The sequence below is a fragment of the Octodon degus genome, unplaced genomic scaffold, assembly GCF_000260255.1.
Source record: "Octodon degus isolate 3935 unplaced genomic scaffold, OctDeg1.0 scaffold00282, whole genome shotgun sequence".
NCBI lineage: Eukaryota > Metazoa > Chordata > Mammalia > Rodentia > Octodontidae > Octodon > Octodon degus.
In genome coordinates this window covers 388,287-410,786 of record NW_004524858.1, presented here as the reverse complement: position 1 = coordinate 410,786, position 22,500 = coordinate 388,287, and the positions used below count along the sequence as shown (strand labels likewise).

At 55.1% G+C, this 22,500-nt stretch overlaps 1 protein-coding gene across 2 annotated transcripts in view; it reads left to right on the top strand.

The window, feature by feature from the left end:
- Mau2 (MAU2 sister chromatid cohesion factor) overlaps positions 1 to 21,040 on the top strand; it is a 27,099-nt gene extending 6,059 nt beyond the window's left edge. The window contains exons 2-19 of one of the 2 annotated variants that reach the window (XM_004646835.2): positions 5,623 to 5,640; positions 5,958 to 6,023; positions 7,944 to 8,039; positions 9,182 to 9,276; positions 11,685 to 11,712; positions 11,881 to 12,036; positions 12,647 to 12,793; positions 12,866 to 12,956; positions 14,162 to 14,265; positions 14,630 to 14,707; positions 14,996 to 15,061; positions 16,419 to 16,502; positions 16,770 to 16,819; positions 16,921 to 16,998; positions 17,119 to 17,230; positions 19,361 to 19,451; positions 19,786 to 19,913; positions 20,005 to 21,040. In XM_004646835.2, the coding sequence (XP_004646892.1) occupies positions 5,623 to 5,640; positions 5,958 to 6,023; positions 7,944 to 8,039; positions 9,182 to 9,276; positions 11,685 to 11,712; positions 11,881 to 12,036; positions 12,647 to 12,793; positions 12,866 to 12,956; positions 14,162 to 14,265; positions 14,630 to 14,707; positions 14,996 to 15,061; positions 16,419 to 16,502; positions 16,770 to 16,819; positions 16,921 to 16,998; positions 17,119 to 17,230; positions 19,361 to 19,451; positions 19,786 to 19,913; positions 20,005 to 20,079 (1,563 nt within the window). In that variant the 3' untranslated portion in view covers positions 20,080 to 21,040. Of the gene's footprint in view, positions 1 to 5,622; positions 5,641 to 5,957; positions 6,024 to 7,943; positions 8,040 to 9,181; positions 9,277 to 11,684; positions 11,713 to 11,880; positions 12,037 to 12,646; positions 12,794 to 12,865; positions 12,957 to 14,161; positions 14,266 to 14,629; positions 14,708 to 14,995; positions 15,062 to 16,418; positions 16,506 to 16,769; positions 16,820 to 16,920; positions 16,999 to 17,118; positions 17,231 to 19,360; positions 19,452 to 19,785; positions 19,914 to 20,004 lie in introns of both variants that reach the window. The other variant, XM_004646834.2, reaches the window with a different exon arrangement.
- The last annotated feature ends 1,460 nt before the right edge of the window (positions 21,041 to 22,500 follow it).

The window sequence follows — 22,500 nt, the reverse complement described above, 5'->3', positions numbered from 1 at the left end:
TTGCTAAGCAGGTGCTGAACTGTCTCACCAGCCCTTATTTTATCTCTTATCTGTGTGTGTTAGTTTCCACCCCTCAGTGGCTTTGTGAGCTATCTGGAAGGAGTTATGGTGTACTTTCCCTGCACGCTTCATCAAGCCTGCAGCCGGGGCAGTTATCCCTTGAATGGTCCCATCATCGTTGGCCCTTGCAACTTGAGCTCACAGCCTTCACCATCAGTGAGGCCAGCCTATGGGCCTGGCTCGGGAGCTGGCTGCTGCACCTGAAAACCTGCCTCTTGTGTTTTATAGTTTGGGCAGTATAGGTAATTGGACCCAAGGTAACTGAGCTCCTTCCCCAGCACGTGTTTAAATTTTAACACAGGGCCTTGCTGAGTTATCTGGGCTGGGCTTGGACTTGGAGATTTTTTGCCTCTGCCTTTTAGAGTGCTGGGATTACCTTTTTTTTTTTTTTTTGCTTAGGGACTGAACCTAGGCAAAAATTGTGTTGAGTTCAATATTGCATTGAGCTATATCCCTGGCTGCCCTCCCAGTTTTGAGCAATTTTTGTTGTTGTTGTTGTTGTTTTGGGGTTGTTTGTTTTGGCAGAACTGGGGGTTGAACTGAGGTCCTTGCACTTGCCAGGGAAGCGTTTATTCCACTGAGCCATCTTCCCTGCCCTATGTGTTTAATGAGCAGTCGTGAAGGCATCTTTGTGAGGTTAGGATTTTGGCAGTGGTGTGGATGTGGTGTCAAAATTCTTGGGTAAATTGTTTGTAATATAAAAGGTGTCATTTTCCACAGAAATCTCTTGGCTAGGGCCAGGGAGATAGCTCAGTAGAAAAAGCACTTGTCTGGCAAGTGCAAGGTCCTGAGTTCAGTCCCTGGTACCGCTAAAAAAAAAAAAAAGAAAAATCTCCTGGCTAGAGAATGTGCAAAGCCTGTTTCCACAGACTCTGTCAGACCGTGCTCCATATTTTATTTCTGTATGTTTTTCTTCTTCCTGTGCACCTGTTCCCCTATGCCAGTCTTCTTCTCTGGGAGGCACTGTGATGTCTGTCTCATTTTCACACCTGTCTTTCAGGCAGATGCCTCCATTTCAGACATTTGTACAATCTACTGTGCAACCAAGAGTGCATGCAGGCATACCAGTGCCTCCCTTATTTCCTGTATTTAAATTACTTCTGTGGTGCTGGGGCTTGTGCGTGCTGGATACACCTGCTGGACCCTGCGCTCTTCCCTGCCCACCTCGCCTACTATAGGCCACACAGTCCTATTTGTCTTTGGGCCTGGAAAGCGTACCGTCATTTTTAGATTTTCCTGATTTGAAATCCTTGGAGCAGGGCCGGGGAGATGACTCAGTAGGATAAGCGCTTGACTGGCAAATGCAAGGATCTGAGTTCAATCCCCGGTTCCGCCAAAAATAAATAAATAAATGGTTAAAACTTTAGGGGCCAGGGAGATGGCTCAGTGGAATAAGCGCTTCCCTGGCAAGCGCAAGGGCCTGAGTTCAATCCTTGGTTCCACCAAAAAAAAAAAAAAAAAAAAAAAAAAAAAAAAAAATTTAAAAAAAAAAAAAAAAAGAAATCCTTGGAGGGATGAATGCTTCTTCTTTGGAATGAAGTGTTAGGTCCTGTCATCCAGACTGCTCGTTCTTGGACTGCCAGTATCTGTGTGGATGTGTCTGCATTTGGAACAGAACTGCTGATAATGGTTTTTTTGTTTTACTTGTGTTTGTTTTTTCCTTTTGTTTTGTTTGAAACAGGGTCTCACTTGGTGCAGGCTGACCTTGAACTCACTATGGAACCCAGGGCTGGCCTTGAACTTGATATCCTCCTGGCTCAGCCTGGGGCTGATTTGTAAGGATGGTTTTGCTCCTCTGACTTAGAAAGCAATGCTAGGGGGCTGGTGAGATGGCTCAGTGGTCTAAAGCACCTACTTAGAACAAGCTAAGCTAAGCAAAGCATCAGGGACCGCAGTTCAATCCCCCAGCACCACATGCCAGCCATCCCCGCCCCCTGGTGGGCTGAGCTGGCCACACACTAAATAAATAAATAAATAAATAAATAAATAAATAAATAAATAAATAAATAAATAAATTTAAAAAAAAAAAAAAAAAGAAAGAAAGCAATGCTAGGCTGCGGCAGATGAGGCTGTTAATTCTGCCTTCTGGTTCAGTTGGAAGCCCAGTGCCCAGTGGTCGCGTGCAGGCCTGTCCCTTCAGAAGGCCCCCTTGTCCTTGCTCTCAGCACGTGCTGGACCGTGTGGGGACCTGTGCGCAGGCAGTGTCCATGGCAAGAAGCCTGGAGATGCTCGTGACTATAGGCACCAGGGGTGCAGATCGGGGCCCCTTACACTTCGGTGGCACCTGATGGCTCTGTGGTGACCCTCATCCCTGAGTCACCTGGTAGGACATTACCAACCTTCCCTGCACCCCGCAGGCTGTCTGCCACCAAGGAGGCTCTTGGGCTGCTTTCCCATCAAGAGAGAGGAGCAAAAATGATTTCCTGAGAAAGTAGAAAAGGAAACGTAAAGCAGCAGCAGTGTTGGCTGAGGTTTCCTTGTGTACTTCATGTGTGAGGCATGTGTGTTGTTTGGTGGCAGTGTGCATCTAACCACTGCGCTCCCCTGCTCCAAGTCACTGCCATTCAAAACCCAAGACCATCAGTGTGACAGAGGGAGCAGTCGCCTTGCTCCTGGTCTCTGGCCTCAGTCCTTGTGGCTTAGTGAGACTGAGTGTCCAGCAGGAGCACATGACTGGAGACCTCTGGCCTTGTGGGAGCTGGGAGTAGATAAAGGGATATAGTGTCCCTAGTATCCCCTCCATAGCTCCGGCTCTACATCTCTGATAGCCTACCCCACAGCATGGCTGTCACACACGGGCCTTTGGGGGCCAGTCAAAGAGGCTGTGTTAAAAGTTTGCAGATATGAAAGTGAAGTTACAGGCATCAGGCCAGTAAGAATGGGCAGGGGCCGCCCCTCGTGCATGCAGGCTGACCAGGGGAGTACTGCTGTTGGCACCCCAGTCAGGAAGCAGTGACAGGCTGGGTACATGGTCCCTGCCTGCCTGTCATCCCAGCTCCCGGAGGCTGAAGCAGGAGGATCACAAAGTTCAAGTCCAGCCTGGCCAGCTTGGCAAGATCCTGTCAAAGAATAGGGAAAGAGAAGAGAAGCAGCAGCAGTAGTGAGTTTTAAAGACAGAAAGCTGTCTGTGATGCTCAGAAATGAGACCTGTGGGTGTCAAAGGAATGAACCATTTGCCCATGAAGGGACTGTTTTCTGGTGGGGGCAGCCGGTGGTGCTCATGTCTGAGGAGATGTCAGCCTTCAGCGCACAGCTTAATGCAGGCAGCCCACCACTAGGCTTCAGTTGTATTTGTGGGGCTGAACTCCAGAGCCTGCACATGCAGCTATGTCCACAGCCCTTTAAATTTTGCTAAGTTGCCCACACTCAAACTTGTGATTCTCCTGCCTTAGCCTCCCAGAGTGCTGAGATGGCAGGCATGTCCCACCACACCTGGCTTCGGCATCCTTCTCTAATGTCTTCCATGGGTACATAGACCCAGGCATCACATGATGACAGTTCTGTGGGTGACACCCTGCAGATGTGCTGGTGGTTCCATGAGATGGTGTTGCCTGCTGATGTGGCTGCCTCAGTTTGCAAAAGTGCACTGAGAGTGTACGTGGGCACAGATGCTGAGGCTGCATTTCTCCTTATCTTATTAAGCATGGAGGGTGCCACTGCACACATGTAAGAGACGGTGGCAGGTCAGTGGGCTGGAAAAGCTGTGCTTAAGAGCACTAGGGTCAATGGGTTTGGTGGTGCGTGCCTGTCATCCCAGTATTGTGGGAGGCTGAGGCAGGAGGATTCCCTGGAGTTCAAGGCCAGCCTAGACCCCAGTGCTCTAGGCTGAAGGTGGCTCCATGGTAGAGCACTTTAATGGCAGGAATGGATCTGGGTTCCACCCCTGGGTGTCACAGAGAGGGAACAAGTCCAGAACACTAGGGTCTCACTTCTCCCAAGACCTGGAGTGTCAGTGCTCGATGCCCAGGTCAGGTGGGTGTAGGAGGCCTTGCTGTCCTTCCTCTCCTGGCCTGGAGAATTGTAACCAGTTCTCTTTCCTGGCCTCATGTTCAGAAGCAGAGGTGTCCCCTGTGGGGGGCCTTGTAGCTCAGCCTCTCCCTAGTGTCACAGCATGGTACCTACCTGTGGGCCCCAGCTGGGAGGGCTCTGCTCTGGGGCCACATCCTGATCCTGCCTCGCTGGGGAGGGGACTCTTAATTGAACAGCAGGGGTGCGCTCAGGCTGGGCTCCTGTGCTGCTCTGGGCATCTGTCTCCTCTCCCACTGTGCCCTGCCACTGCTGGCTGTCTCCCAGGCAAACGCTTCTCAGACTTCTTTGCCCAGCCACCTCACCCTGGCTGTCACCCTTCCAGGCCTCCCTGGCTTTTCCGTCCTCCATGACTGGTCTCCTTGGTCACCTGCACTTTTTTGTTACTGTTCTAGGAGGGTTTTTTTTTGTTTTTTGTTTTTTTTTTTTGAGACAGGGTCTCACTATGCTGTTCAGGTTGGCCTTGAGCTCTTTGTAGCCCAAACTGGCCTCGAACTCACAGTGATCCTCCTGCCTCTGCTTCCAGAGTGCTGGGATTGCAGGCATGCGCCACCATGCCCGGCTTTTTTTTTGGGGGGGGGTTGAGACAGATTCTTGTAGTCCAGGCTGGCCTCGAACTTATAGCACTCCTGCTTCAGCCTCCTGAGTGCTGGGATAACAGTTGTGTGCCCTTACTCCCCATCAGCACCTGTACCATTTGGGTCTGACAGAGGGAGTGTGCATGGTCAGGGGAGAGCCCTAGGAAGGAGTTGGGACATAGGGCCTCTCAGCCTGTTGTGTTGGCCCTCAGTGCCCTGCTCCTGCCCTTCAGTGCTGCAGTGTCACCTACACCCTTTACTGGTGTCTGTTTCCTGATCTTGCCCTTTGCTGCTGTGTTGCTGCCAGTGGCATAGAGACATTCAGGGCCCCGGTCGGTTCCCAGCGCCTCCAGCAACTCCAAGTCCTGGAAAGGGGCTCTGTGGGTGGGTGGGGACCCTGGTGGGAAATGTGGGTTGTGCCTTTGGGTCCCTGGGAGACCCCCAGCCGTGAGCAGCGTGGTGCATCCTGGATGGCAGGTGGTCCCTGAGCTGCAGTCTCTTGTCTCAGTCTCAAGCCTGGCACCAGGGCTCACAGCCGCTGCCACTGCCTGGCCAGCATGAAGTCCTGGGTTCCATGTCACCTCTTGGGGATGGCCTGGCAGCCCAGCTGCCCTAGTTGTGCCCATACCCTGTGTCCCGCTCTGAAGGCCATCTTTCCACTCTTGCCTGACTGGCAGTCCTCTGTGGATGGCATATGGGGGACTCAGAGGTTCCAGTCACCTCCTCTGGTCTTGCCATGTCTGCATGGTCAGTGCCAGGTGGGAAGAGCAGAGTCCCGAAGGTCAGCAGGGGCTGCTCTGGGCTCCCAGGCGCCACCCAGTGCCCCATGGCTTCTGTTGTCCTGATCAGAGTCTGCCTTGCATTTGACAGAGCTACCTATGTGTGCCCAGACTGAGTGGGCAACCAGATGCCGCTGAGCGTTTACCTGGGAATTAATCCTGTTTTCCTTTTCTTTCAGTGGTTGATATCCCAGCAAGTATCCTTTCATTGTTGAGAACATCTTTTTTGTTTGTTTTGTGATGCTGAGGCTGGCAGATGGAGACCAAGGCGTGACACCTGCTAGGTGAATGCCCTGTACTGTGCCCTTGGAGTGGAAAAAGGAGTGTTAGGGGGGGCCCAGCCACAGGCCCCCTGGAGGGGCGTTGCCCCAGCCCAGTAGCCTCTCCTTCCCTCCTTTTGTGCCTGGCCTGCCACAAGCACTGTTGCCACTGGGACAGAAGATGTGGGGCTTGGATTGCAGCCCTCTACACTGCTTGCTCTGCAGTATGTTCTTCCTTAACTGGACGTCCCTAGATTCCGCAGTTTGAAGATGTTAAGTTTGAAGCAGCGAGTCTATTGTCTGAACTGTATTGTCAAGAGGTAAGGACAGGGGCTGGAGAGATGGCTCAGTGGTCTAAAGCACCTACTTGGAACAAGCTAAGCTAAGCAAAGCACAGGGACCACGGTTCGATCCCCCAGCACCACATGCCAGCCAGCCGCGCCCCCCTGGTGGGCTGAACTGGCCACACACACACACACACACACACACACATTAAATAAATGTTTAAAAAAAAAAAAAAGTAAGGACAGACCAAGGGTTCTGAACCCTGCGCAGAGCCTCTCCCTGTTGCCCTGGCCTGAAAGAAGGTTGAAGAATGGGGCTTGAACCTGGTGTGCCGGCTCACATCTGGCATCCCAGCATTCAGGATCCTGAGGCAGGAGCATTGCTGCGAGTTCTAGGCCAGCCTGGACTACATAGGGGATCCTGTCCCAAAACCAGAAAACCAAAAGATGATGGGGACTTGGAGGAACTAGAATCCCATCTGCCTTAGGCTGGTCTTGAACCTGGACACAGATGGTCTTTCTCTACTTTCTTAGTGCCTGGGATGGCAGGCTGGCACCACCAACCTCGTTCCCATCTGGCCCTGAGGATTTCTGATCACAGGACTCCCTCTCTAGCCCTAAATAATTTACTCCAAGACTCCCTTTGGTTACCAGAATCATTCTGTGAGTTGCTCAGTGTTACATAGAACCTGGACACATCTTGCTTTACAGTTATTGTTATTCATTGAATTTTTGCTTTGCTGGGGATGGACTAGGCAAGTGCTGTAACCTGCATACCTGCATAGCCCAGCCGTCTCCTTCACGTGTAGTTCATCTCTAGGAGACTCCAGCTCCCTCACACAGTGTGACAATGTTCATGGCCTTATGTGCTCTTGGGCCTCATGACAGGGAGAAGACAGAACTTTTTCTTTTTCTCTTTACAGCAGCGCTAGGGTTGAACCCAGGGCCTTGCACTTGTAAGGCCCTCATGCTAATGCCCAGCCCTCAGATATTTTGGATCTGTGGTTGCTTGAACCCAGGGGCTCAGAGGGTTTTCATGAGTAACCATTTGCTGGCAAGGGCACAGAGACTTTTTTTTATCCTGAACCAACACAGAGTATGAAATTTACGGACGTTTGTGTTCTTTAGCTGGCTGCTGATCTCTGTTGTAGTTCAGCATTGCCTTCCCCTGTTTTTGAATGAAGACTTGTGACTGTGCAGGGTGGCACATGTATATCCATCTACTTGGGAGGCTGAGGCAAGAGGGTCACAGGTTGATGGCAGCCTGGGCAAATTAGTGAGACCCTGTCTCAAAATAAATAAGGCTGGGAATGGTGGTGCACACCTGTAATCTCAGACTTAGTAAGCTAAGGCAGGAAGATTGCTCCCCATTTGAGACCAGGTGGGGCTACAGAGTGATTTCAAGGCCATCCCAAACTGCATAGTGAAACTGTCTCAAAAAGATGGAAAACAGCTGAGGATATAGCTCAGCGGTGTAAGTACCTGCCTGGCAAGCGCAAGATCCCTGGTACTGAAAAAAAAAGAAAAAGAAAAAAAAAAAAAACGAAATGAAAAAGAAAAAGAAAGGCTCCGTCTATGGCCATGTAGTACTTGCCTAGCATGTGCAAGACCGTGGTTCCATCCCCAGCTTCACATTAGAGAAAGGACTCTTGGTGGCCTAGAGGCAACCAGTATGGGCCTTGTGTCCATGGTCTGGTCTTAGCACTTGAAAGTGGGGACTGGCCTTCATGGGACTGTACAGGATTTTTTTCAGTTTAGTTGGATGAGAAATTATTTTAAGAGTGGCACAGAAACTTCCCAGACAGCGGGCCCAATAAAGTATTATTCTCTTTTGATAAACTGGCAACCCAGAGCACCCTGCAGTGAGCACAGCTGGGGAGGCCTGTGGGCCGGCACTGCGCAGAGGGAGGCCGTGGCTCTTGGCACGTTTGCCCAAATGGGGCTGTTTCTTTTCAGAATTCTGTGGATGCAGCAAAACCGCTCTTGCGGAAGGCAATCCAGATCTCACAGCAGACCCCATACTGGCACTGCCGCCTGCTCTTCCAGCTCGCTGTGAGTACCAGAGCAGTGACTGAGCCGCCACCCTGAGTGGGGGGACCCGGGGACTTTCTTCACCTGTTAGCAACTCACCACTCTGACCTCCCACCCCCACCACCTCACACGCGGCTCAGACCAAACAACCTGGCTCCACTTTTCTCTTGGAAGTGGCCTGGTGCAGGGGTAACGATGGGGTGCTGGTTGCTTTGGGAATCTAGGGTCCTGACTGTCCTAGTGATACTCTTTGTCCCCTGAGCTCCCCGAGAGCTGCATAAATTCCCAGGCACTGCCTGAGAGGCACCCCATTCCCAGGGCACCTGGTGCTGCCATCTACCATCAAGGTGCCCAGCCCCTGGGCTATAGGTTGGGGGCTCGGGCTGCGGTGTCTGTATCTTCCTCACTGCGGCTGGACACCCTCATAGCCTTTCTTTGATGCACTCTCCTGTTGCTGGCCCAACTTCCCTCTGACCCCTTCTTGTCCCCACAGCCTGAATACACATGAGTAGACCCTGGGTCGGAAGTTCCCACTGGGGCAGCAGCCACTGGTCCCAGAAGGGCCTGATGGGAGGCCTGCCAGCGCTCTGGGACCTGTCCCCACAGCCCACCTTGGTCCTCATGCACACAGTCTCCTTTAATCTTGCCCCACATGCTTGGGTTTGTGGTCAGGGGAGACTGCAGCTAGGCATTCACAGAGTCTGTATGCCGTGTGTGTTTGAGGATCCCAAGATCAAGACTGAGGCCACTGGTCTCTGTTCAGGCTTTCAGATTTGAAATTGTGCTAGTCACTTAAGCCGGAACCCTTGTAGCACTCCAGGGACACCCTCATAATTTAGGATCTCCACTGGTGACCCAGGAAGCAGTCAGTCGAGCACATCCCAGGCATCAAGATCCAGGGTTGTGAGTGTTAGCTGCTGGTTCTGCACCATTAGCTTTAGAAGCTGTACACTCGAGACAGCACAGGCCAAGCACAGGTTCACCTCCAGGACAATTAGGGCTGATGAGAGAATTCAGTTAGTTTAGCTCGGAACCAACACTGGGGCAGTTTCACTGACAATTGGGAGGTATGGGTGGACTTGCTTAAGCAAAGTGGCCAGGGCAGGTCCTGTGACACAGACAGGAATGGCAGTAACGAGTGGTGTCTGCTATCTCCTTTGCAGCAACTGCACACGCTTGAAAAGGACCTGGTGTCAGCCTGTGACCTCCTGGGTGTGGGAGCCGAGTACGCCCGAGTGGTGGGGTCTGAGTACACACGGTAGGTGCCACCCGCTGTGCTCTCCATTCTCTAAGTGGAGATAGTGTGGCCATCTTCCTCCTGACCCCAAACAGGAATGGCCTTATCATGTGAAAAGGTGGCCACCTTCTCACCTATGAGCCACGCAGGTGAAAGCTGCAGGAACACCTGTCCTGTTGGCTCACCAAACAGACGGCCGACAGTTGGCTGAGGGGCAACCAGCATCAGCTGTGTTCTGTCTTATATTATAAAGATGCCTTAGGACTTGACTGTTTCCATTCTTGGAGGCATGGGGTATGGGTGGCAGTAATGTAGGTGGTGACCTCCACGTCTGCCTGATGGGGTGCTGAGGAGCTTGACGGAGAGCAGAAGGCAGAGTGAGCATACATTGGTGTAAAAGGGGACACAGGCCAGTGTTGTGCGTGAAGCCGTTTAGCCTCTGTGCAGCCTGGTACCCAGGGGACAGTTCAAGCGTCGGGTTGCTGGGCACCTTCTAAGGGCCTGTCCCCCTCTGTCCTCATGCAGAGCATCTCTCCTTAGCAGACTAGCGTACTGGGGCTTGGAACAGTCCACACACGGCCTTCCTGGCCTCCATGGGTGACCAACCTTTTGACCTGCTGGGCTGCATTGAGTAGAGAGGAGTTGGGTTAGCCTGTCTATAAAATGTTGCTATACTTTGTGTGTAAGTTATAAAAGATACATATTATATTTGTTTCGTGACAAAGGCAGACCACAGGTGGGACACTTCCAGGGCTGTTGGCACCAAGCAGCTCCCTGCATGCTGTCCCTTCTCCAGGATACCATCTGGGTGGGTGGAGCCAGCCTTTGGCCACCCTGTCCTAAGATGGTAGCTATCACACCTCGGCCCAGTAGCTCCACATCCCCGGCCCAACCTGTGACCTACACTTTGCTGGATTGCTGGGTGTGTGGGGCCAGGCCAGGCCTGTGGGGCAGGGAGATGTCACAGAACCTCCAGGAAGCCTTCCAGAAACAATCAGTGGTTATGCATTCCCTTGTGAACATGGGCTAGCACCCTCGTGAAGCCCCTGCCTGTAGCATCCTGCGGCCTGTGCCAGATGGTCCAGGGCCCCACCAAGGGTCAAGACCTGCAGCTCCCAGGCTCAGAGCCTCTTACCAGCAGCACAGGGGTTCCCAACCCATGCATTTCCGATGTGGCAGCATGAGATCGTCTTCGACTTGCAACAGTTGGGTGATAGCAGGTGGGCAGCCTGAAACTCAGGAGCTGAAACACAGGTGGAGCCTGTGTTGCCTCACTGGGCACGTGTGGCTTTTTTAAAAAATTTATTTTATTTATTTATTTTGTGTGTGGCCAACTCAGCCCACCAGGGGGCAGGGCTGGCTGGCATGTGGTGCTGGGGGATTGAACCGCGGTCCCTGTGCTTTGCTAAATTTGTTCTAAGTAGGTACTTTAGACCACTGAGCCATCTCACCAGCCGGCACGTGTGACTTTGACCTGCCAGCCAGAGCACCTCACTCACTTGTGAAGTGCAGAGAACAGTGCTTGCTTGGAGTCTCAGCCATAGTGCGGGGGGACTCAGAGCAGGCCAGCTGGGAGCAGGGCTCAGTGTTGGCCAAGGCCTCTGCGCCTGCAGTCACAGCTGGGGTTTGTGGTTCTTGGCAGTGCTGGGCAGGGAACCCCAGGGCCTCTGCCTTCCAGGCAGTGCCCACCGCTGAGCTGTGCCGCAGTCCTGCTCCAGTGCCTGGGAGCCTTTGGGGCCAGGGTTGAGGTGTCTGCCCTACTTCCCTCCTACGCTGTGCTGCTGTTTTTTAGGTGTGCCCTGCAGTGCACATCTCACTGCTTTTCCTGCTGAGGACAGCTGTGTGTTTGTTCTTGTGTTGCTGGGATGCACAGTGGCAGGACAACCTCCTGAGGGCTGAGGGTGGTGAAGTGCAGCCACTGATGTCCAGGGCCTTCCTGAGTTTGTCCCTTACCCTTGAGGAACACTCACCCCATTCACAGATGCTACACTGAGGCATGCAGGAGCCACGCCTGCCTCCTGCCCCCTGCCCTGTGTGTCCCCTAACATCAGACCCACTGAGGTGACACCCAGCACACCCTCTGTCCTGTGCAGAGCATGGCCTTCTGAGCTCAGGACCACTCTAGTTTAAGCCTCAGAAGAGGAAGTACTGGGGCCGGGGAAATAACTCAGTAAAATAAGCGCTTGCCTGGCAAGTGCAAGGACCTGAGTTCAATCCCTGATTCTGCCAAAAAAAAAAAAGAAAAAGAAAAAAAAGGAGAGGAAGTATACACAGAAAAGGGCAGACTTGCAGATCTGTAAATTAAGATGCCCTTGCTGAGGACTGTGGATTGTCATTCCTCACCCATGTCTCAGCCTGGCAGGTCTGAGGCACTGGGACAGCCAGTGTCCTAGGGAGGCCATGCGCTGACTCTCCACCTCTCTTTCCAGGGCACTGTTCCTGCTCAGCAAGGGCATGGTAAGTGGAAGTGGGGTGTTGGTGATCCCTGCACCCATATGCAGCAGGCAGTTGTGAGGGGAAGCCCCTGCCCTCGTAGCCCTGTGGTTTGGGGAGAGGTGGGAACAAGGTCAGGCTGCTTGGGTCTGAAGTATGCTCAGCCAAGCCTTGTGTCCCCTGCCTGGCCAGCTGCTGCTGATGGAACGCAAGCTGCAGGAGGTGCATCCGCTGCTGACGCTGTGTGGGCAGATTGTGGAGAACTGGCAGGGGAACCCCATCCAGAAGGAGTCGCTGCGTGTCTTCTTCCTGGTGCTCCAGGTCACCCACTACCTGGATGCTGGCCAGGTGTGTGACACAGAGCTGTGGGGCACCATCAAGCATGGCCAGGTGCAGGTGGCACAGGATGGTCTACCATCGTCCCTTCCCGTGACAGCTCTCCTGCAGCATGCAGCCCCAAGTTGCTCTAGTATGTGTCTGGCACCACGGCTCGTAGATCCCCAGGCAGCCCAGGGTGTCATAGAGCAGGTGCTTACCCAAGGTTTCTTGCTGGGTGTTGTTTACTGTCATCCACTTGAGTGTTCCACATGTGGCCTGTGTCCTTCCCAGCTGTGGCTCAGCTTGGTGGGTAACCCCAGTGTCCCCCTCTCAGCTTTTTATGATTTGAGGCCACCCTGTCCCCCTGGCTCACATGGGGTGAGCACTCCCAGTACCTCTCCAGGATGCTAGAGGCTGCATTGGAGCCTCGTCACCTGTGCCCTGTGAGCTGGCCAGCTGAGCAGCAGACTGCAGCCCATTTTCAGAGACATGCGGGCTTGGGTCCAGGTACAGACAGGACAGGTGGTAGAAGCTGAGATCCCTTGGGGACTTTCAGTCATAGGAGGCCACTCCCTACCCCAGAGGGACAAGAGTCCTTGGAGTGGGGGCGGGGTGCACTCAGGTGGCCTGGTGTGCACAGGTAAAGAGTGTGAAGCCGTGCCTGAAGCAGCTGCAGCAGTGCATCCAGACCATCTCCACACTACACGATGATGAGATCCTGCCCAGCAACCCTGCTGACCTCTTCCACTGGCTGCCTAAGGAGCACATGTGCGTGCTCGTCTACCTGGTGAGTCCCCCCAGCCAGGCCTGGGTGGGGAGAGGGCCCCTCTGAGCTGACTGCTGCCCGCTCCCTTGCCAGGTGACCGTGATGCACTCCATGCAGGCCGGCTACCTGGAGAAGGCGCAGAAGTACACAGACAAGGCCCTCATGCAGCTGGAGAAGCTCAAGAGTGAGTGTGCTGCACGCTCGTGGTGCCCCCTGGTGGGCGGCAGCCTGTGCTACTTGTGTCACCAGCCTGCTAGCAGCCATTGGGACTAATGTGAGGGCAGAGGAGTCCTGGCGTGAACCAGGGGTCCTGACTAGCCAGGGCTGTTGCCCCACTTCCTTTGGCCCCACCTGTACGTGAGCCATGTGGGTTAGCAGTACCGTGCTTAATGCCTGCTAGCACAGTGAAGTGCTGCTGCTGCGCGGGTGTAGCTGCTTTTGCCAACTTACTGATGTGATGTGGATGCACCTAGGGTCAGACTGGCAGCAGCCCTCAGCTGTTGGCGAAGCGGGGTGCCAGTGTGCACACCTGTATTCCCAACACCTAGGAGACTGAGCCAGGAGGAATCGTGAGTCTGAACCCAGCCTGAACAACTTATTTTTTTAATTAATTAATCATTTTAAAAATTTTATTGAGACAGCCTGAACAACTTAGTAAGGTCCTTTCTCCAAGGAAAAGGATTCAGCCCAGGCCTTGGGCAGATCCTTAGGAACATGTAGGTTCTCCGCACGCTTGCTTAGCCATTAGTCCTCTGGCCTTAGGCACCTTTGTCTGGCTGGCTCTGCATCCTGCTGATGTGTGTGCCTACTCCCTGTTCCCTGAGTGTTGCTAGAAGAACAGTCAGCGGAGTTCCCAAGAACGTGGTCCCTTGCTCTGGCTGGTGTGCCTGCATGCATTATGAGGACAGCCCCATCTTAGGGCTCCAGATTGAGGGCAGCTGCAGCGCCTCCAGAATCCCTGTGTGCAAAATGATCCTTGAACACTGGGTAGGGGGTTAACTATCAAAAATGTGCCTCTAGGAATTTCCTTTCTGCAAGCCAGGGTCTCACTGGGTAGCCCAGGCCAGCATAGCTTCTTGAGTTCAAGCAATCCTCCTGCCTCAGCCTTCCTTTGGGCTAGCTAGGGCTACAGACTTAGCCTGTCTCGTCTGGCCTGAAGTTGCCTCTTTCCGGGGCCAGGAGGCTGGGGGTAGAAGTCAGACTCCAGCGTGTGCTAAACATGGACCTTCCACAGAGCCTTGTCCCACCCAGGACTTCTTCCGTGCAAGCTCTGGCAGTTCACACCTTGGGGGATGGGTAGACGAAAGCTGGCTCCGGGCCCGTGTGGCAGACAGCAGGGCCGGCTCTCACTCCGAGTGCATGCCTGCTTATGCCCACTCCCACCCGCAGTGCTGGACTGCAGCCCCATCCTGTCCTCTTTCCAAGTGATCCTGCTGGAGCACATCATCATGTGTCGGCTTGTCACAGGCCACAAGGCCACCGCACTGCAGGAGGTAGGTGGGCATGAAGGCCTGGCCGGGCGAGGGTAGTGCTGGGTCTGAGCCTTGGAACAGGGCATCCTTCTGAATCACCTCACTGTCACTCGGTGGCTCTCAATCCTGCATGCTATGACAGATCAAGGATCTAATGCAAACATCCAGCACCTGTCTGTCCAGGCTTGTCACCCTCGAAGGACACACAAGGGATGGAGGGGAAGGCAAGGCGGGTCACTCTACCTTCTGGCCAGATGTCCTCCAGGTTTTGGTCCCAGTCTGGGTGGGCGGCAGCCTGTGAGCATATCACCAGGTATGGGGGCCCCTCTCCAGAGCCAGGGCTCAGGTTACCTGTGACCGACCACAAGCTGCTCTTTCTCCACAGATCTCCCAGGTCTGCCAGCTGTGCCAGCAGTCACCCCGGCTCTTCTCCAACCATGCTGCACAGCTGCACACACTGCTGGTGAGCACGCCCACAGCCATGAGGAGCTCCGTGACCCAACCTGTGGGGTGCAGAGCACCCCCAAGGAATGACCTGTCACCCAGCACCCAGGCAGGATCTGGAGTGTTGCTACTGGGCTTCATTAAGCCAGCTCCTGGAGTCCCAAGTCATTTAGGCGTGGGAGTCAGGAGTGATACCGTGCCAAGATACAGTAGTCAGCAGAGCCACTTGTCATGCTGTCTGAGTACAGCTGCGTGTGGCCCTAATATAAAGTTTCCGGAACATTCTGTAACAGCTCCTCTCCCCCAGGGCCTGTACTGTGTCTCTGTCAACTGCATGGACAACGCGGAAGCCCAGTTCACTACAGCCCTGCGGGTATGGTGCCCCTGCCTCCTTCCAGGCGCTGGGCTGTGATGAGGGTAGTGCTGAGTGAGGTGTTACGAGCAGTGGTCTACACCAGCCCTGGCAGTAGCCAGGGCTTTAATAGGCTCAGGAAAGGCTAGGGGTGGGGCCTTCTTGCTAGTGTGTATTCCCAGGGGGCAGCCGCAGGGCCCCTTGCTCACTCCCGGAGACCAAGTTGCCTCCTGGCCTGGCTCACTGATACTACAGCCAGGTTCACCCTGGGTCCCAGGCTGTGAGACCTGACCAGCATGGGCCCTGGGCATGCTGTGGGCAGAGGAGGTACCTGGTTTCAGGAAGAGACGATGTCTAGAGGGTCGCCATCCTGTCAGATCCTGGTAGGAGGCTAGTACCATAAGCACGGCAACACCCCGCAAGGTCTAGGGCCCAGCTCTGCCACTTTTGTCCAGCACCAGACCAGTGGTCCACCTCAGCCCTGGCATTCCCCCAGAAAGAGGAGTCCTTGGTAGAAGCCTCAGGAGAGAGACCTCAGGGGTTAGGGGAGGCCTCCAGGGCTGTACTTTGGTGCTCCCTCCATCGTGATCGATGTCTGGGCACACAGCTGACACCATTCCCAAAACACTGACTCTGCACTGGTCCTTTCCTGCTGCACCCAATGGCCTTGCCAGCCAGACTTCCACCCCCCTACTGCTATCTCAATGTCTGCATCCTGGTGCTGTAGCTGGACACCCCCGCAGGGAGCCCTCCAGTGGGCTCCCACTCACTCACCCCATCAGCGGTCCAGCGCCTGTCCCAGCACCGCTGTGTTGCTGCACATCCTGGCTTGTCTCTGCCCTGGCCTGGCTGCTGGGGCATTCGGGCAGGCCTCTCCTTCCCCTGTGGCATTTGCCCAAGCTATAAGTGGGGAGAGCACTAACTTAGTATACGTGAGCGTTTGGGTTCCCGGCACCACAACAGAAATGAGGACTGCTATTTATCCATGTTGTGATCGGCAGCATTCGTGACCCCCAACCTGGCTTCCCTTTCCTCCTGGCCCCTCTGGGCAGCAGTGGAGTACTGTCCTCCAGGCTCCTTGGGCCACCATGTCAGCATATGCTGGTGTCGGGAGGCCACGGGCTTCACTGTGGAGGGAGAAGTACTGGATCTCTTCCAAGTATGGAGAGGGATCAGGGTGGCTGGTTTTGCTCTGTGGTGTCTAAATGTCTCCTGAGGTGGCTGCGCCTGGGTTGTGTGTGTGGCCATGGGTTGGGGTGAGTGCGGTGTGCAATTCCACAGAGAGAGCTTCTGAGTGGGCCCCCGTGCTAGGGGTGCCAAGGGACCCAGAGTGATGTGGCCATGCCTGGCCGGCCCCTGATGCCTGGCTCCATTGCAGCTCACCAACCATCAGGAGCTGTGGGCCTTCATCGTGACCAACTTGGCGAGTGTGTATATCCGGGAAGGAAATAGGCACCAAGAGGTAGTAGGTGACATGCTTCATGTTCGGTATCCTTCTTCTCCCACTGGGCCTGGGCTGACCTGGGAGCTGGGTGGTCCAGAGGAGCTGCGTAGGAAGCAGCTAACAGGGCTGTCTGGGGCCGCGGTTCCCAGAGGTGCTCCCGGGCTTGTTCGTCCTGGTCCAGCCCACCTCCCAGGGATGCACCACCGTGCTCAGGGCAGCCCCTGCTGGTGCCCATCCTACTATGGGCTGGAAGTGGCCCTCACTGGCCTTCTCTCCCTCCCATAGTTGTACAGCCTGCTGGAGCGGATAAACCCAGACCACAGCTTCCCTGTCAGGTAAGCGTCACGGGCCCTGTGGGCACCTCCTCTAGATAGAGATGCCCTCCTGCCCCTGCCACACTTCCCAGGTAATGGGTGACACTCCGCTCTCCCCACAGCTCTCACTGCCTGCGCGCAGCCGCCTTCTACGTGCGCGGCCTCTTCTCCTTCTTCCAGGGCCGCTACAACGAGGCCAAGTGAGTGTGGGCAGAGCGGTGGGTGAGCAGATCCTGGGTTCCCTCTCCAGCCCATAGCGGGGCCTAGCCTCTTACCCATCCATGACCTGCAGGGCCTTAGTGTCCCTGTCCCCTGGCCAGGCGTTTCCTGCGTGAGACACTGAAGATGTCCAATGCAGAGGACCTGAATCGGCTCACCGCCTGCTCACTCGTGCTCCTGGGTCACATCTTTTATGTGCTGGGCAACCACAGGGTAAGTGCCTGCAGCAGGCCTCCAGGGTCCAGGGCTTGGGGGTGCTGAGCTGTTAACACTTTAAGATGAGATTTTTTTTTTTTTTTTTTTTTTTTTTGGCGGAACCTGGGATTGAACTCAGACCCTTGGGCTTGCCAAGAAAGGGCTTATTCTACTGAGCTGTCTCCCTGAAAAAGATAATTTCTGGGCCAGAGAGAAAGCTCAGTAGAATAAGCACTTGTCTGGCAAGCACAAGGGTCTGAGTTCAATCCCTGGTACTGCAAAAATAAAAAATAAAAAATAAAAAAGATAATTTCCCGGTGATACTGTTCACCAATCCCAGCAACACAGGAGGCTGAGGCAGGAGGATCACAAGTTCAAAGCCGTCCTGGACAATTTAGCAAGATCTTATCTCAAAAGCAAAAGGGGTGGGGAGGCAGCCCCGGGTCAGTTCCCACAGAGAGGATGCTGCCTGTTGCCCACGTGCGCCCTCACCGCCCTCCATTGCCTTTCCACACGCAGGTGTGCTGGCTGGGCTCCCAGAGGCTTGGTCTCTTAGGCAAGTGCCACTGCACCTGGTGCACAGTGCACATTTTGAGGTACACTTGCACGGCAGCTGGCCAGCGTCCCAGAGTTACTGTGGCATGCACTTCTTGGTCTGTGGTCTTGTGTGCTCCCAAGTGGCCTGGCGCGTCCTCTCCCTGCACCGTGTGATAGAGCCTTCTGCGCCTTCCACAGTGCACCTGACGGGTGGTGGCCTGACCCTAGGGATAGGGACGTCTGCAGCCTGGGGGAGAGCACACTCTGCTACTAGAACGTTCTTTCCCTTCCCTGGGACTGTGGCTGGATGATCCTGCTCAGCGGGTCTCATGACCAGAACCCGACTCACCTATGTGGCTCCCCAGGGTGACCTTGAGCAGGCCAGCTACCCAGATGCTACTGGGACTCTTCTGCTGATTGCTGCATGCTCACCTGTGAGGTCAGCGGCCCAGGGAGATTCCAGCTGGACTGACTCTGGCAGAAGGCAGCCAAGGATGACCAGCCAGGGGTGCTCGGTGGCCCTGCCATGACCAGAGCGTGGTGCCAGCAAACACTTGTACAAGGCCTTGCCCATAGCTTGCCCTGCTCTTCCAGCCACTGCCACTGGCCTCAGGACACACTGCAAGGTCCTACAGACCCTTGAAACTGGCCGCTCATAGGCTGTTTGGGGAGCTGGCCTGAGGGGCCAGGGGAAGCGGGTTATCACCTCAAGCCCTGAGGGGCGCAGCTTTTCTGGGTATCATGGCCTGCTGGGTATCCTGAAGTTTAAGGCTCAAAGGAAGCCTGGGACCACTGTGGTCCCACTGCAGTGCAGCTGTGTGCAGTTGGGGCTTGAGTGGGGGTTTTATTCCTGTTTTCTGTGGAGCAGGACAGATGCCACCCCTGCCTTCTACCCCTGGGGTGTGGTGTTTGAGTCTTTGTGGGTCTCAGGTGCATGTCAGGTCCCTGGGCAGCATGGCGCTGTGCCCGGACCCTCTCTTGACCTATGTAGTAGCTGCACAATTAGTCGCTGTGCTGTGGCCTCAGGTCTGCAGCAGCCTTGGAGCATCTTGAAAGCCATCTTGTGGGCCAGCTTCCTCTCCTGCCTACTCAGCCCCAGGACCAGGCTGCAGAGTTTCTGGCTGGCTGGAGGCTGGGCTGGGACTGGCTGCTGTCTGCACTGTTGTCTGCGGTGGGGGAGACACAGGCCCTGCCACCCTGACCTGCCATGTGAGGCATGTGTACAGAGCCCAGAGCCAGGCCCTTTGCTTCTGCCATGGTAGACAGGCAGCACATCAGGGAGGGCCTTCTGTGTGTGGTTGGATGTTTTTGTTCATTTATTTTTTGTGTTGTTATTTTAATCCAGGTCTTGATCTGTAGTACAGGCTGGCCTTGTATTCATGATGATCCTCCTGCCTCAGCCAGCCAAAGGTGTATGCCACCTTGCTTGGCTGCCTGTTTAGTGAGATGGGCTCACTGTGTAGTTCAGGCAGGCTTTGAACTCACTTTGCAGCCAGGGTGGCCTTGAACTCACAGTGGTCCTCTTGCCCGAGCCTCCCAAGTTCTGAGGGGTAGGAGTGTCACCCCACTGCCTGCCCTGGCCCTTCAGTGCCCCGCTGCTCTGCTCGGCAGGAGAGTAACAACATGGTGGTGCCCGCCATGCAGCTGGCCAGCAAAATCCCTGATATGTCGGTGCAGCTCTGGTCGTCAGCCCTGCTGAGAGGTGCGTGTAGCCACCATCTACCCTGGGGACAGCAGCCTGGGCCGCTGTGGACCTGGCCCCAACCTGGCAGGGCACTCTCCCAGGACCTTGTCCCACCTGCCCTGGCCTATGAGTAGTATCAAGGCCAAGGCTGTGGGCCTGGCTCATATCCCCGACCACTTCCCCTTGGGCCACAGTTGTGCCTCTTAGACCCTCCAGTGGGTGTCGCAGGTGCAGGGTGGTTTGGCAGGGCCTAGGGCTGGTATGGAGCATGGTGTCCCTGTCCCACGTGGGCGGGCTGGCGTGCAGCTATGCCTCTGAGGCTGAGCAGCCCATGCCTGCATCCTGTCCTCAGACCTGAACAAGGCCTGCGGCAATGCCATCGATGCCCATGAAGCCGCCCAGATGCACCAGAACTTCTCGCAGCAGCTGCTCCAGGACCACATTGAGGCCTGCAGCCTCCCTGAGCACAACCTCATCACGGTGCGGCCCAGGGTTGGGGCGGGCACGGGGGACCCGAGGGGTCCTCAGCCACCCACTCGGGCCGTGCGCTCACCATACCTTCTCCCCACAGTGGACAGATGGCCCACCCCCTGTGCAGTTCCAGGCACAGAACGGGCCCAACACCAGCCTGGCCAGCCTGCTGTGAGCCATGTCCCAATGCCACCAGACGTGCTTCTGCTGTGTCGGGCGCAGGGCGTCCCGGCCTCAGCCCCAACATCTCTGACTTCTCGTCCTGTACTTCAGAGGGCACTGCCCAGTTCTGCCTGGCGCCAGGCCCTGGTCCTGAGGCCTCAGGTGGGACTCAGGGCTGCATCCAGAGCCACCCTCTAAAGGACCACAGCTCCTTGGCCATATCCACGGCACAGTCGTGCTTCTGGTGGACCTGGCCAGCCCCTGACCGCAGCCTCCAAATTCCTTAGCTGGACTGGAGTTGCCACCCTGCCATGGGGGCATGGATGTGTGTGTGTATGCATGGGGGTATGTGAGTGGAGCTTTGGCACCTGTTGAGCCCGCAGTGTCCCCCGGAGGCCAGGTGCAGAGAGAGGGGGCCTTGCCCACTCTTGTGACTGTAAGCCTGGAGTGAGGGGCTGCCTGGGCAGCAGTCAGCAACCAGTGTTGTGCCTGGCCGCCTCCGGAGCGAGACAATGCCACCTGCCGGGCCTCTGGGGATAGTGGCTCAGGCTACCCTCTGAGCTGCGTCCCACAGCAGCACTTGGGCTGGGCTCCTCTTGGACTTGGGAAGTGCCATGTACCCCAGGGCCTCTCCTGCCACAGCCAGGTCAGAGCCTCCCAGTGCATAAGGAGCCTGGTCCTCCCCCCTTTGTCTGGGTGACCCCTGCTGCCCTATCCCCTCTGGCCCTGTATTCCCCACCGTCTTGTCGCCATCATGTCTGTCCAGCCTATTTATTGAAGCCTCTCTGCTTGCCGGGCACTCTGTAGAGCCGTGTGGATGTGAGCTGAGGCTCAGCAGCACCCCCTGCCCCCCCGCCTGAATTCACATTTGCAGCTTACAGTTTAGTGCTCGATATTTAATGTTCCCCTGTGCGTAGCAGCAGCCAAGCCATGTCAGTGTGCGTGAGTGCGTGTGTGCATGTGTGTGGTGTGTGTGTGCATGCGCGTATATATGTGCAGGTGTACACTGCAGCCTCCCAGCCTGCCCCTGCCGTGCTCCCGTCTTGCTGAACAGTGGACTTCTCAAGAGATTCAAGATCTGGAAACGAGTCACTGACCCCCAGGGCCAGGACCTAGGTGGCCACACTGTCACTGCCCTAAGGCCCGAGGTGGGGTGTGCAGGCGGGAGATAGGGCCCACTGGGTCAGCAGCCTCAGCTTGGGTGTGGAGTCTTAATGGTTTGTACTGTTTTATTAGCAGCCTGTAACTTTCCAGAGGTGCTTTTAATCAGGAATGAATTGTAAATACAGGACCTGTTTCAGACATAACTCTAGAGTATAGCTTCCTGTTTGTGGATCTTTTCCTGTATATTTTAAGTAAAGTAACTGACAGGACTCAGCCTGCACCTGGCTTTGTCTGTCTGCTCCTCCACATTATCTCAGTGCAGCCTTACCTGCAGCTGCTGGCTCCTCTGTGGCACCCGCCCCGTCCTCTCAACTGCTCAGGAGGCTGAGACAGGAAGGTCTCAAGTCAAGAGGAGCCCGGCCAACTTTGCAGGGCGCTCTCCCCAAACGAAAGGCAGGGTGGGGCATATAGCTCAGTACTCCTAGGTTCCACCACGCCCACAAGGGGGAGGCTCGCGGGGTTTGGGAGTAGAGAGAACCGACCTCCAGGTGGAAATAGGGCTCTCTGGTTAAGGTGCGTGTGCTGGGTCCTGGGTTATGAAGTGAGCCCAAGGCCAGCCTGAGATGCATAGTGAGACCCTGTCTCAAAAGCCCCCCCAAGCAAAGGCTGAAGCAGGAGGCGCTCCCTGCCCCTCCCCCACCCCCTCCCAAAGCTGGAGGCTGGCCTGGGCTGTGTAGTTTCATCTTGTCTTGAAGCCATTTGGGCAGAAGCAGACACCCTGTGCTACTTCCCCAAGTGTGACCTTGGCCTAACCTTCAGCCTCTCCCACAGACTTCTGTGACCTCAGAACTCGACACTGGCAGCCACAGTGCCACTGGGGCCTAGAGGAGTGGGGCACCCTCCCTCCTGGAGACGGGGTTGGGTGCGTCCCAGTGGCTGCAGAGACCCTGGTCCCCTTCCCACTGTCGCTGGAGTTGCCAAGGAAGGGTCAAGTGTTGTTCACAAATTGCAGTTTCTGTTTGTACCCCACATTCTGCTCAACCCAAGGGCATTGGCTGGAAAGAAAAAGTTGGGTTTTCAAAGGAATGTGATGCCCTTACCTTGGATAATTTTTCGAAGACCAGAAAATAGCTAAGTGGAGTGTTAGCCACATTACACAAAATACAGTGTTACAGTTGCTACAAAATTATTTTTCTCTTTTTTTGTGGTACTGAGGAACCCACAGCCTTCACACTGAGCTACAACCCCAACCCGTATTTTTTATTTTTTATTTTGAGACAGGGTCTCACCCAGACTGGGCTGGAGCTTGCTTTTTTTTTTTTTTTTTTTT